This window comes from Schistocerca gregaria, chromosome 2, assembly GCF_023897955.1.
Source record: "Schistocerca gregaria isolate iqSchGreg1 chromosome 2, iqSchGreg1.2, whole genome shotgun sequence".
Classification (NCBI taxonomy): Eukaryota; Metazoa; Arthropoda; class Insecta; order Orthoptera; family Acrididae; genus Schistocerca; species Schistocerca gregaria.
Genome location: NC_064921.1, coordinates 451318730 through 451333845, shown reverse-complemented (window position 1 = coordinate 451333845; position 15116 = coordinate 451318730). Strand labels below are relative to the sequence as shown.

General features: G+C 42.0%; 1 protein-coding gene across 1 annotated transcript in view; it reads right to left on the bottom strand.

The window, feature by feature from the left end:
- LOC126325620 (neuroligin-2-like) overlaps window positions 1–15116 on the bottom strand; it is a 402316-nt gene that overhangs the window by 257084 nt on the left and 130116 nt on the right. The window contains exon 3 of the mRNA XM_049995264.1: window positions 1617–1800. Within this exon, the coding sequence (XP_049851221.1) occupies window positions 1617–1800 (184 nt within the window). The remainder of the gene's footprint in view (window positions 1–1616; window positions 1801–15116) is intronic.

Sequence of the window (15116 nt, the reverse complement as noted above, 5' to 3'; positions counted from 1 at the left end):
CAGTGGAAACCACTGCATTAAAGAGACATAAAGTGTATAAACAGGTCATGTGCCTGTAGTGCACAGGCTTTCAAAGTATACTGGAATAGCACCTCAGCGTCGAGCGAAGTGGGGATTGGAGGAAGGAGAGGTGATGCTTCCAGATACCCAGGCATAAGAGCTTTAATCGATTGGAACTATATGGTTCCAGAGACCTTCTCAAGTCTCAGATATCTATGATGTACATGTACAGACCGAAGCTACGAATGAAAATTTGAACGGAGCTTGGGATTCAAACACGGGTCTCGTCTCACTTGGCAGATGTGCTAACCAGTAAACCATCCCGGCAGAGTGGCTATGCATATCTTCATGGACTAATCTAGCATGCCTCACCCCTCAGTCCAAATTCCCATTCGCGCCTCAGTTCAGTTGGTTTTCACCCTACAATCGAACAGCATTGCACATTGTTCCATAAAAACACGGGAGAACTGCCGGATATCAGTAAAATCCCGCCACGATATTTCGGCGCAGAGTCTTCTGGCCATCTTCAGGTGAGTGCCCCTGTAGTAGTATTGGCGAATACGTGCTGAGTTTCGCTACTTAAAGCCATACTGACGTCACATTACGCAAGCGCTGCTCAGCGTGCGCGTTTATAACAGCTCCGTGCGCTGCGCCTCGCGCCCTCCACGGTGAAAGCTTGGCGTATCGATATCAGGTTTCTTTTCATTTTTATGCAGGTAACTACGTTGACTACGAAGTTTCTCTATAACAAGACTCCAAGCAGAGTTCAGCTGATAACTGCTATCTCGATCGATCAGAGTCTCGTTGTCAGACAATCTTATTTCCACAGATTCATTCATAATCGAGCTCCAAAAGCTTGATGTATGGGCCAAAATTTTTCGGTTGTAAAACATAATGTTCGGCGATTGCGGACCTGGTGAGTTGGCGAGTATGCCTTTGGTTTTAAGGAACAATCAGTACGCCGGATAGCTTTGAACACCACAGCATTGCACATGCTCTCCAATTGTATTGCAACAACACCTCAAAATCGAACAGAGCTAAGGACCCTGCCTGAAACGAAGGCACAATTACTTTAATCATTTGAAACTATGGTCTTCCAGACACCATTTCAAGTCTCAAACAATGTATATGTGCAGACTGAAACGACGAATGAGAATTTATACCGAGGCCGAGTTTGAAAGCGATTCTCCTGCTCACTAAGGGCGGTACGCTAACCACTGCACTATCGTGGCAAACCGGCTTTGAGTAACTGCGCTAGCATGCGTCCCTCCTCAATCCACATTCCCATTCGCGTCTGAGTCCACTTGGTTTTCTCCGTAATACCAAGTGCACTAAGACGTGAGTGGGAATGTGGATTGAGGAGGGACGCACACTAGAGCAGTTCTGTAAAGCGACTGTCCCCGCCCGGATGACATAGTAGAACATCTGCCAATTGAGCGGGAGACAGCGGCTCGAATCCCGCCCTTGTTAACAACTTTTATTCGTCTCTCCAGTCTGCATATATACGTAATGAACTAATGTGTCACATAGTAGAGTAACATAAACACATGATGTAGTCACAGTCATACTTAGCCACTGTGGGCGACTGAAGGCTTAGAACAGAGGGGAGTACTCACCGCTGGCAGGGACGTAGAGGTTGAAGAAGAGACAGTCCTCGCTCTGGTTCCGCAGCAGCGGCAGCATCCTGCGCAGCTGCAGGTAGCGACCTCTGGGCATCCTCAGGAGCGCCGCGGTGCGGTTCGAGATGTCTGGCGGCCGCTGTGGGCACACCGGCCCCAAGGTGTCCGCCAGGCGCGTGCCCTGGTAAACAAACACATCTCCGCTCAACCTGGTGTTCGTTCGTTTCCGTAATTCTCTGTCCTACTCTGCGTAGGTACATCACAGATTACTATCACCGACACTGCTGGCAACGCAGAGACCGGTAGTACAATCAGACAAACAGGCGATTCTTAGGGTCAATACTGACGGAGTTCTTGACGTTCTGTGTTATCGGTGTTTGCAAAAGTTAGTGAAAATGCTGCAAATTTTAGGGTAATTGATCATCTCGATTCACATACAATGACGTGAAGAGTATGAGGTCTATTCTGTTTTCATCTGAATCGCATAAGAGTGGCGGCAGTACCGCCACTATGAGAATGCTTATCAGATTTGCTTCAAATACTAGCGTCATTCAGTAAGTGATGCAACATATTTTCGTCCCCCGATAGTAGAATGGCTTTATTCAGGACTCCATTACACAGAATTATTGCCTTCTCTTCTGGCTACAAAATCCTATTTTTCAACATAATCTTCATTCAATGCGACGGCCTTACGTTAAGGTACAACTGCACTTCAATTTCGAACGTCTGAACACAGTGAAGTTTTCCTGTAAGCTCTTTCTCAGGATAGCCCACGGTGCTTGGAACTGGTTACGAACGTCTGTGTTCGTCATATCTATGATGTTCTACGCTTTGATTTATTTCACTATCACACGCACTGCTGTCTCAGCTACGTGCACACAAGCACGTAGGATTACCGCATCCTCTACCTCCTCTAATGTCTTGCTGACGTACACTGTCCCCCATATCTCTCGGGTACCTTATCTGCCTAGTATCAGCAACATGGCAGAAAAACCCTTTCCTATCAGAGCAAAATCCTTTCTGTCCCACTTCATTCAGCCGCTTTTTTCGAAGTCCTCGTCTCCTCGTCTCTAGAAAGAAGCCGACTCTGGGATACCCTCCCACAATATTGTAGGGAAATGAATAACATCTCCAGCTACAAAAAGACACAACTGCTTAAGGAACAATAATTACATCGCACTCGTTACCCTTGCACATACTTTTTTCCAACCAGACCTACCTCATTTCCGTGTATTTTTAGTTGATTCAGTCATCCTAATTTAATTTCCCCAGAACTCGCTAGTTCGGAAAACATCTACTTTGTACTCTTAAAATTCCTTTTATATCTAACACTATCGTTATTGTTATTGTCGTCATTATTATTATTATTATTACAATTTGTGACAGCAGCTGAAATAGTACAAACACTGCCAGTACTAGTTCATAGTCAGTGTTAAAGATTCATTTTGTTACTATAGGCAGTCAAATCAATTTCATAACATCGGTGATATTACAATTGTTATTTCTTAGGTAATTATGATATGAAGAAGGTATTGTATGAGAGATACCCTAGTCTCGAGTAAGAAATGGCCTGATAATCTGTCTTCAAATATGCCTTGTGAGTTTAAGACATTTCTTTTTCTTGATGACACTAACTTGGTAGGGACATAAATTGATATTAAATCACAAGACGACTCAGTTTTCGACAGTTTATAAAACACAATTCAAGCAGACATGAAATTTGGATTGCAGAGAAAATGGTAAGGCTAATGAGCCTGAACGAGATTTTAATTCCTAGGTGTTTGGATAGAAAGCTGTCATGGTTCAAAATGGTTCAAATGGCTCTGAGAACTATGGGACTTATCGTCTATGGTTATCAGTTCCCTAGAACTTAGAACTACTTAAACCTAACTAACCTAAAAACATCACACAACACCCTTTCATCACGAGGCAGAGAAAAAAGCTGTCATGGTAGTTCTTGTTGAGGACCTTGTTTAAAACTGAAGGCCTATTATTAACCACTGTAGCAAAGTTTGCAGTATATGGCAGTCCAATACGAAAAATAATGTACTTTGTTTATTTTAGTTATGACTTACGGCATTACACTTCGGTATTGCAGCTCCACCACGAAAGTTAAACTAATTTCTTATGTCTTATTGTTGATTACCATAATACACAGGCTGATCATGAACAATCTGAACAGCTTGAAAGGGCGTTGCAGAATATATTGTGCTCCAAAATAATGCTTACGAAAATTAGTCAATAAATCCCTGCTTGTTCAGTTAATTAGCACTGAATTTAGGCAATCTGACAGTTAGACTCGGAAATTCGAGCTGCCGGCAAGTATCGGTGGCGCCAATCGCTTCTTTCGTTTGGTTCCCTGAAACCGAGGTAGAGAGCAATACTAAAACTGGACAAGGGACGGTACTGAGGATGAAATCCGAACCAAGGCTGAACAGTGACGTGCGCCGTCACCTACACATTGAAAACAAATTGCATCTGGCGGGCCGCTTGAATTTTCGGGTAAAATGTCCTTATTGGCTTGACTTCAATAGTCATTACCTACGAAACGGCGCAATATATCAAATATATCAAATTTTTTCTAAACGATTATTACTCAGCTCAGCGTACCCTGCAATACGTCGCAAGGTTTTTACTTTCTGACCACCCTATACACTAGCAGCCTGTTGTTTGCATGTAATTCGGGGACATCTTTCAGCTCTTTTCTCCTTTCCTAATCTATTTTAGGTACACCTAGCAGAGAACCGCGGCGTTGCTCAGATGTTTATATGTAGTTCTGCCTCCACGCAAAGCGTCTTGCCTTGTGCTTAAGGTTTACGACGTTATATCTCCTGAATATTGTGTCGCATGATTATGTAGTTATATTCAGTGGCAAAACGTTTTGCTAATGGAGTTAGTAGCAATAAAGTAATAAATTAAAACGTCACCACGATGCGGCAATTTTTCACCCCCGTCACCTTTTATGACGTCATATCGCCAGACTATTAGTCATACAATGTTATAATACTGTAGCTCCATTCGCCGATGTATGCGGCTACTGTCTGTGAAATTTTTGCGAATGGAACTGGTAGAAAATAAGGAATAAATTTAAACATCAAACATGATGCGACAGTTTTTTTTACGCATTTCATTATTTATGACGTTATATGTCCTGAATTATGTGTCGCACAGTGATATAATATTGCACTTACATTCAGTTCTATATGTGTATTCTGTTAGCACAATGTGTCGCTAATACAGTTAGAAATAAAGGAGTGATAAATTATAACGTCAGGCCTCAAAAGGTACTTTTAATACATCAATAGCGAGGAATGTGAAACGCGTTAAATTTGGTTCCCTTCAATTACTTTTCAGGAGTTGTCACCAAGAAAAAAATTCGTAAAAGTGTGAAATTATGTGTAGAGTTAGTTGCAAATCACTAAGAGATCTCATTTCTAATACTAGTTGAATAACGTCTTGGAATTCAGGCGTTGAGGACTACTTTACTTTTGCACCCCCACTCCTGCTCCTCTGGACGGTAGGTGGTTCTTACCCCAATAGCGATTCAAGCGTGACACTAAGCTAGATCAGTAACAAGTCTGACGGAAATCGGTTCTGTGGTTTAGGAGGACACGTGGAATATGTATACGAACACGCACACAAACTACAATTTTTGTAATATGCATGGATTACATTTCTAATGTTTATATCATTTACTGATCCGTTTCATTACAATGCAGATATGCTCCTCGGTTTGGCCATACAGGACTAGAGATGTAAAATAAATTTTTAAAAACCGCTAGAAAAAAAACAAAGTCCAGATTGTAGCGAAATCTTCACAAGCGTGCCCGAACAGCACAGCCCGTATTCAGAATCAAAATGTAATACAGACATGGTCAGTCACTTTACCAATCGATGGTGCGTATCAGAGGCTTCAGGGAACTAATTAGACTGACTGGCATGTGTCGGGTCGCTGTTTTTGCCATCACTCTCACGTCAGGGGCCGGTCCCACGTGATATGTCTGCTGCTGCGGCTGCGCTACGCGCGGGTGCAACCTGCAGCCAGAGTATGAAGCTTGAGTATCTCTGGCCTGTCCTCCATATCGATACTCGGGCTGGACGGGAGATACTAATCGCTGCCACATGCTGAATATAACAGCACAGTTGAAACTGAAATTAAAATACAGTCGTATATAACTGATAATTTTATCCACACAACTACCTATTCATATACAGTCTAATTAAGAATAGCACTGGTCAACAACATCTTGGTTGCAGACTCGCAAACTCGAGGGTTCGAATTCCTAAGCGAAATTAGTTTTTCGCTGCCAGCATCAGCATTGTTGAGTCATGCTACTCTGCTGTAGCACTTGTATCTATCGTCTGTATTTTTTCTGACGGTACATCCCTTCACAAGGATCGTGGCATGTTTCAATTTTTGTGGCTGGTCGCCGCCCATGAAGAGCGCGCGACTGTAACTGACGCCAAGGCCACCGAGGCCAGGGGCCAACTGAACTTGTCACTCGTGTAAGTACCGTTTTATGAAGGAGTATTAAGATGGCTCGTGAGACCGACGGCGACTAGGTAATGAAGACGTGTGGCCTGTGGGGAGACAGGCGACTATGAAGTTATCACCGATCTGCGACGACATTTGAGCAAGTGGGCCAGTGCGAGTAGCGATTAGTTCTGTCTCAAAACTGTATATTTTGTTGATGTGTGGGAGGCGTTGGCCCTGCTTTGTTCCTTGATAGTAACATTAACTGGATCTGAATCCGGAGCACTGTTTGTGCTGCGATTAAACGTTTTGGACTGGTTAACGGCTACTTAAGTTACGCAATTAACACCGGTGCAGTTAGACTTTGACCAGCAGTGGTGCTTCGGGAAATTGGTACTTGCCTTGGCAACTTAAATTCTATGTCACCGGTTTTGAGTAGGCACCATCAGTACCGGTTTGAGGATGACGGAAACTGGGAACTGACCAGTACTGTGTTTTGAGTTAAATCTTACAATCTTCTGTTTTTAAATAACTGAGGTTTTACAAGGCAATTTTCGGTACCCACTTCCAATGTAAGTTTGACGTTAAATGAGAGTGGAGCTTGACCAGCGTTGTTGTTTGTATCTGCTAGTACTATTATTTTTAAATAATAGAAAATTTACGCAATAACTTTCGCTGGGTGCGTTCAGTGCCGTTTTGAAGTTAATAGAAGCGGGAGCTTGACCAGCGTTGTGCTTTGAATTAAATCTGATGATGTTTATGTTTTCAAACGATCGAGTTTTACGCAATAATGTGGGTAGCGCTTCCAGTTCCAGCTAATTTCACGTTCATTTAGGCTGGAGCTTGGCCAGCGGTTGCTTCAGACTGACTGGTATTTGTGCTTTGAAATTTTCCTATTAATAGTGTTCTTACTGTCTGAAAGCGTGGGTAGATATATCGTGAGCGTTTGTGATTGCGACTGGGCCTGATCTTCAGAAAGTGGTATTTCTTTTCTTTAGATGACTTTTTGGAAAATGAAAATAGTTTTGAAAATGTCTACCCGTCTCTCAACCGTGTACCACCGCTCCCCATAGACCAGCTACGTTACAGTTTAACTTAAATATTCTGTAGATTTACGTAATATTACAAATAAATCAAAATTATTGTGCTGATATTGGTGAAGAAATCCATTACTGTTCGATTAAATAACTGGAGTAAAATCATTGGAAACATTAACTACCATATAATTCCTAGGTGTAACCAACGGGAACATTCTAACGATGCTTGACCACATCACATGAATAGTAGGAAAAGCAGATGTCAGAATTAGATGTCAGAAATTTAACAATATGCTATTCACCCACGAAAGCAGTTGCTTAAAAAAGTCTTGGTTACTGTCCATCAGACTAAGAATTTAGTAAAAAGATTTAATTTACTCGGCGTCATGTGCTCAACTAACTTCCGTAGCATACGCTGCGAGTGAGTTATTGCGCATCATGGAGAGGTGGACTACTGTAATTTAGAGAGCGTCCGTTCCAAGAAGAGCTGTACACCGTACTACCTTCTCCCACGAAATTATCACAAGTAGAAAATTGGAGAAATAAGATGTCATACGGAGCTTCACCGCCAATCATAGTTTCCACGTACCATTCGTGAATAGCATGGAGTAGGTGGGAGTGCGAAAAGTGCCTTCCTCCACAAACTGTAAAGTGGGTTGGGCAGTAAAAAGTTATATTTCATAGTGGAAAAATAATCGAAATATTTACGAGGAATTACTACACGTGACTCGGAATTCAAAAATCTACCTCATGGAAATGAAGGTAGTTTGGCAGCATTGCCTGTTTAACGTGCTTGAACAGCAGAGTGACGCTGTGTTTGTTGCCACTTGCCTCTCAGCACTTGTGATGCAAAAGACCAAATGGCTCCTACTTTTGTAAATCGCATAAATCCCTTTTTGTCATATCTGTGATCGGTTAACTCTGAAATCGATAAAACGGAAACTTAAACCTGTTGTAAAGAAGAGAAACGAACTTCAGTTTGGGTTTAAGGTTGAGAAAGCAGGACAAGAAAGTCTCATCACATTTGCTGCTGGTCGTATATCACACTCCTTACATACTGGTGAAAGACATTACACGTCGTTTGGTTGTCCCTGATTTTTAGGGATTCAACTGATCACAAAAAAGTGTTATCGTGTTTAACAAAAATATGTCTATCACCTCACAAACAATGAGAACTATGGCATATCCTAATTTATCATTTGTTGGAAATCCGGTAGGCGGCAGTGAAATATTGCCTTCAACAATTCTGCTGATAATTTGACATGGAATTAATGTCTGATGAATATTTCCTTCATTTGTTGAATAACGCTGGGAGAGTGACATAGCAGCGGGAACATTCTACAGAACTTTGGAGCTAAGAACTATCATGCTACCTTATGCGGAACAGCATGTTACTTAAACTACGTTTCTTGAACGGTCATGTTACGGAATAAGATAAACTTGATGCCGTTACTGATAGTAATGAAGAATGTTTTGAACAAGATATTTCTTAAATGGAAAAATGTAATCAAGGAAAATTGGATACGGTAATGTTGTTCTTACTCAGAGACGTTTCTGAGGCAAAGTGTCACAAAATTTATGTAGCTTTTGTGATATGACGGGAACCGTTGTTACCAAAGCGGTAAGGCAGTTGGCTTGTTCTCTGTATACGCGTTCATAAATGATCTGACGGATAGTGTGGGAAGCAATCAGAGACCGTTTGCTAATGACGTTGTTGTATACTGAAAAGTATCGTCAATAATTGACTGCCGAACACAGGAGGTGGGACTTCGTATTTTCTGTGCTGAATAGATGTTTGCTCTAAATGTAGAGAAATGTAAGTTAATGCACATAACAACGAAAAACATCTACATCTACATCTACATCCATAATCCGCAAGCCACCTGACAGTGTGTGGCGGAAGGTACCTGGAGTATCTCTATCGGTTCTCCCTTCTATTCCAGTCTCGTATTGTTCGTGGAAAGAAGGATTGTCGGTATGATTCTGTGTGGGCTCTAATCTCTCTGATTTTATCCTCATGGTCTCTTCGCGAGATATATGTATGAGGGAGCAAAATACTGCTTGACTCTTCGGTGAAGGTATTTTCTCGAAACTTTAACAAAAGCCCATACTGAGGTACTGAGCGTCTCTCCTCCAGTCTTCTACTGTAATTTATCTAACATTTCCGTAACGCTTTCGCGATTACTAAATGATCCAGTAACGAACCGCGCTGCTCTCGGTACCCTATCTGGTACGGATCCAACACTGCTGAGCAGTATTCAAGCAGTGGGCGAAGAAGCGTACTGTAAGCTACTTCCTTTGTTTTCGGATTGCATTTCCTTAGGATTCTTCCAATGAATCTCAGTCTGGCACCCGCCTAACCGACTTCTCTCCATTGGGAATGGCATGCTGTGTTCTGTTATCTAGGAACTCCTCAATCCTATCACACAATTGGTCTGATAGTCCATATGCTCTTACTTCGTTCATTAAACAACTGTGGGGAACTGTATCGAACAGCTTGCGGAAGTCAAGAAACACGGCATCTACCTGTGAACCCGTGTCTATGGCCCTCTGAGTCTCGTGGACGAATAGACGCGAGCTGGGTTTCACACGACCGTCTTTTTCGAAACCCATGCTGATTCCTACAGAGTAGATTTCTAGTCTTCAGAAAAGTCATTATACTCGAACATAATACGTGTTCCAAAATTCTACAATTGATCGACGTTAGAGATATAGGTCTATAGTTCTGCACATCTGTTCGACTTCCCTTCTTGAAAACGAGGATTACCTGTGCCCTTTTCCAATCCTTTGGAACGCTACGGTCTTCTAGAGACCTACGGTACACCGCTGCAAGAAGGGGGTCAAGTTCCTTCGCGTACTCTGTGTAAAATCGAACTGGTATCCCATAAGGTCCAGCGGCCTTTCCTCTTTTGAATGATTTTAATTGTTTCTCTATCCCTCTGTCGTCTATTTCGATATCTATCATTTTGTCATCTGTGCGACAATCTGGAGAAGGAACTACAGTGCAGTCTTCCTCTGTGAAACAGCTTTGGAAAAAGACATTTAGTATATCGGCCTTTAGTCTGTCATCCTCTGTTTCAGTACCATTTTGGTCACAGAGTGTCTGGACATTTTGTTTTGATCCACCTACCGCTTTGACATAAGACCAAAATTTCTTAGGATTTTCAGCCAAGTCAGTACATAGAATTTACTTTCGAATTCCTTGAACGCCTCTTGCATAGCCCTCCTCATTCTACACACAGCTGAAAGCCAGGGGAAACTACAGCCGTAATTTTTCCCGAGGACATGCAGCTTTACTGTATGATTAAATGATGATGGCGTCCTCTTGGGTAAAATATTCCGGAGGTAAAATAGTCTCCGATTCGGATCTCCGGGCGGGGTCTACTCATGAGGATGCCGTTATCAGGAGAAAAAAAAACTGGCGTTCTACGGATCGGAGCGTGGAATGTCAGATCAATTAATCGGGCATGTAGGTTGGAAAATTTAAAAAAGGAAATGATTAGGTTACAGTTAGATATAGTGGGAATTAGTGAAGATCCGTGGCAGGAGGAACGAGACTTCTGGTCAGTGACTACAGGGTTATAAACACAAAATCCATTAGGGGTAATGCGGAAGTAGGTTTAATAATGAATAAAAAATCGGAGTGCGGGTAAGCTACTACAAACAGCATAGTGAACGCATTATTGTGGCCAAGATAGACACGAAGCCCACGCGTACTACAGTAGTACAAGTTTATATGCCAACTAGCTCTGCAGATGCCGAAGAAAGCGAAGAAATGTATGATGAAATAAAAGAAATTCTTCAGATAGTGAAGGGAGACGAAAATTTGATAGTCATGGGTGACTGGAATTCGAGTGTAGGAAAAGGGAGAGAAGGAAACGTAGTAGGCGAATATGGATTGGGACTAAGAAATGAAAGAGGAAGCCGCCTGGTAGAATTTGGCACAGAGCACAACTTAATCGTAGCTAACACTTGCTTTCAGAATCATGAAAGGAGGTTGTATACATGGAAGAACCCTGGAGATACTAAAAGGTAGCAGATAGATTATAGAATGGTAAGACAGAGATTTAGGAACCAGGTTTTAAATTATAAGACATTTCCAGTGGCAGATGTGGAGTCTGACCACAATCTATTGGTTATGACCTGTAGATAAAAACTGAAGAAACCGCAAAAAGGTGGGAATTTAAGGAGATGGGACTTGGATAAACTGAATGAACCAGAGGTTGTACAGAGTTTCAGGGTGAGCATAAGTGAACAATTGACAGAAATGGGGGAAAGAAATACAGTAGAAAAAGAATGGGTAGCTTTGAGGGATGAAGTAGTGAAGGCAGCAGAGGATCAAGTAGGTAAAAAGACGAGGGCTAGTAGAAATCCTTGGGTAACAGAAGAAATATTGAATTTAATTGATGAAAGGAGAAAATATAAAAATGCAGTAAATGAAGCAGGCAAAAAGGAATACTAACGTCTCAAAAATGAGATCGACAGGAAGTGCAAAATGGCTAAACAGGGATGGCTAGAGGACATATGTAAGTATGTAGAGGCTTATCTCACTAGGGGTAACATAGGAACTGCCTACAGGAAAATTAAAGAGACCTTTGGAGAAAAGAGAACAACTTGTATGAACATCAAGAACTCAGATGGAAACCCAGTTCCAAGCAAAGGAGGGAAAGCAGAAAGGTGGAAGGAGTATATAGAGGGTTTATACAAGGGCGATGTACTTGAGGACAATATTATGGAAATGGAAGAGGATGTAGATGAAGACGAAATAGGAGATAAGATACTGCGTAAAGAGTTTGACAGAGCACTGAAAGACCTGAGTCGAAACAAGGCTCCGGGAGTAGAGAACGTTCCATTAGAACTACTGATGGCCTTATGAGAGCCAGTCATGACAAAACTCTACCAGCTGGTGAGCAAGGTGAGCAAGATGTATGAGACAGGCGAAATACCCTCAGATTAAAAGAAGAATATAATAATTCCAATTCCAAAGAAAGCAGGTGCTGACAGATGTGAAAATTACCGAACTATCAGTTTAATAAGTCACAGCAGCAAAATACTATCGCGAATTCTTTACAGACGAATGGAAAAACTGGTAGATGTGGACCACGGGGAGGATCAGTTTGGATTCCGTAGAAATGTTGGAACACGTGAGGCAATACTGACTTTACGACTTATCTTAGAAGAAAGATTAAGAAAAGGCAAACCTACGTTTCTAGCATTTGTAGACTTGAAAAATGGTTTTGACATTGTTGACTGGAATACTCTCTTCCAAATTCTGAAGGTGGCAGGAGTAAAATACATGGAGCGAAAGGCTATTAACAATTTGTACAGGAACCAGATGGCAGTTATAAGAGTCGAGGGACATGAAAGGGAAGCAGTGGTTGGGAAAGGAGTGAGACAGGGTTGCAGCCTCTCTGTATATTGAGCATGCAGTAAAGGAAACAAAAGAAGAATTCGGAGTAGGTATTAAAATTCATGGAGAAGAAGTAAAAACTTTGAGGTTCTCCGATGACATTGTAATTCAGTTCGAGACAGCAAAGGACCTGGCAGAGCATTTGGCCGAAATGGACAGTGTCTTGAAAGGACGATATAAGATAAATATCAACAATATAGTAGCAACAGCAATTGAGATATTTATACCTCATAAATTGGTAAGAGATGGAACGGATCCCCCGTGGTACACAAAAAAGGTCCGAACGCTGTTGCAGAGGCAACGGAAAAAGCATGCGAAGTTCAGAAGAACGGGAAATCCTGAAGATGGGCTAAAATTTACAGACGCGCGAAATTTGGCACGTACTTCGATGCGAGATGCCTTTAATAGGTTCCACAACGAAACATTGTCTCGAAATTTGGTAGAAAATCCGAAGAAATTCTGGTCGTATGTAAAGTACACAAGCGGCAAGACGCAGTCAATACCTTCGCTGCGCAGTGCCGATGGTACTGTTATCGACGACTGCGCCGCTAAAGCGGAGTTATTGAACGCAGTTTTCCGAAATTCCTTCACCAGGGAAGACGAATGGAATATTCCATAATTTGAAACACGAACATCTGCTAGCATGAGTTTCTTAGAAGCAGATACCTTAGGGGTTGCGAAGCAACTCAAATCGCTTGATACGGGCAAGTCTTCAAGTCCAGATTGTATACCGATTAGGTTCCTTTCAGATTACGCTGATACTATAGCTCCCTACTTAGCACTCATATACAACCGCTCGCTCACCGATAGATCTGTACCTACAGATTGGAAAATTGCGCAGGTCGCACCAGTGTTCAAGAAGGGTAGTAGGAGTAATCCATTTAACTACAGACCTATATCATTGACGTCGGTTTGCAGTAGGGTTTTGGAGCATATACTGTATTCAAACATTATGAATCACCTCGAAGGGAACGATCTATTGACACGTAATCAGCGTGGCTTCAGAAAACATCGCTCTTGTGCAACGCAGCTAGCTCTTTATTCGCACGAAGTAATGGCCGCTATCGACAGGGGATCTCAAGTTGATTTCGTATTTCTAGATTTCCGGAAAGCTTTCGACACCGTTCCTCACAAGCGACTTCTAATCAAGCTGCGGAGCTATGGGGTATCGTCTCAGTTGTGCTACTGGATTAGTGATTTCCTGTCAGGAAGGTCGCAGTTCGTAGTAATAGACGGCAAATCATCGAGTAAAACTGAAGTGATATCAGGTGTTCCCCAGGGAAGCGTCCTGGGACCTCTACTGTTCCTGATCTATATAAATGACCTGGGTGACAATCTGAGCAGTTCTCTTAGGTTGTTCGCAGATGATGCTGTAATTTACCGTCTAGTAAGGTCATCCGAAGACCAGTATCAGCTGCAAAGCGATTTAGAAAAGATTGCTGTATGGTGTGTCATGTGGCAGTTGACGCTAAATAACGAAAAGTGTGAGATGATCCACATGAGTTCCAAAAGAAATCCGTTGGAATTCGATTACTCGATAAATAGTACAATTCTCAAGGCTGTCAATTCAACTAAGTACCTGGGTGTTAAAATTACAAACAACTTCAGTTGGAAGGACCACATAGATAATATTGTCGGGAAGGCGAGCCAAAGATTGCGTTTCATTGGCAGGACACTTAGAAGATGCAACAAGTCATCTAAAGAGACAGCTTACACTACACTCGTTCGTCCTCTGTTAGAATATTGCTGCGCGGTGTGGGATCCTTACCAGGTGGGATTGACGGAGGACATCGAGAGGGTGCAAAGAAGGGCAGCTCGTTTTGTATTATCGCGTTATAGCGGAGAGAGTGTGGCAGATATGATACACGAGTTGGGATGGAAGTCATTACAGCATAGACGTTTTTCGTCGCGGCGAGAGCTTTTTACGAAATTTCAGTCACCAACTTTCTCTTCCGAATGCGAAAATATTTTGTTGAGCCCAACCTACATAGGTAGGAATGATCATCAAAATAAAATAAGAGAAATCAGAGCTCGAACAGAAAGGTTTAGGTGTTCGTTTTTCCCGCTCGCTGTTCGGGAGTGGAATAGTAGAGAGATAGTATGATTGTGGTTCGATGAACCCTCTGCCAAGCACTTAAATGTGAATTGCAGAGTAGTCATGTAGATGTAGAAAGCAAAAGGAGGGTAATGGAATGTAGTCAAATTAAATCGGGTGATTCTGAGGGAAGTAGATTAGGAAATGAGACACTTAAAGTAGTAAAGGAGTTTTGCTATTTAGGAAGTAAAATAACTGATGATGGTCGAAGTAGAGAGGATATAAAATATAGACTGGCAATGGCAAGGAAAGCGTTTCTGAAGAAGAGAAATTTGTTAACATCGAATATAGATTTAAGTGTCAGGAAGTCGTTTCTGAAAGTATTTGTATGGAGTGTAGGCATGTATGGAAGGGAAACATGGACTATCACTAGTTTGGACAAGAAGAGAATAGAAGCTTTCGAAATTTGGTGCTACTGAAGAATACTGAAGATAAGGTGGATAGATCACGTAACTAATGAGGAGGTATTGAATAGGATTGG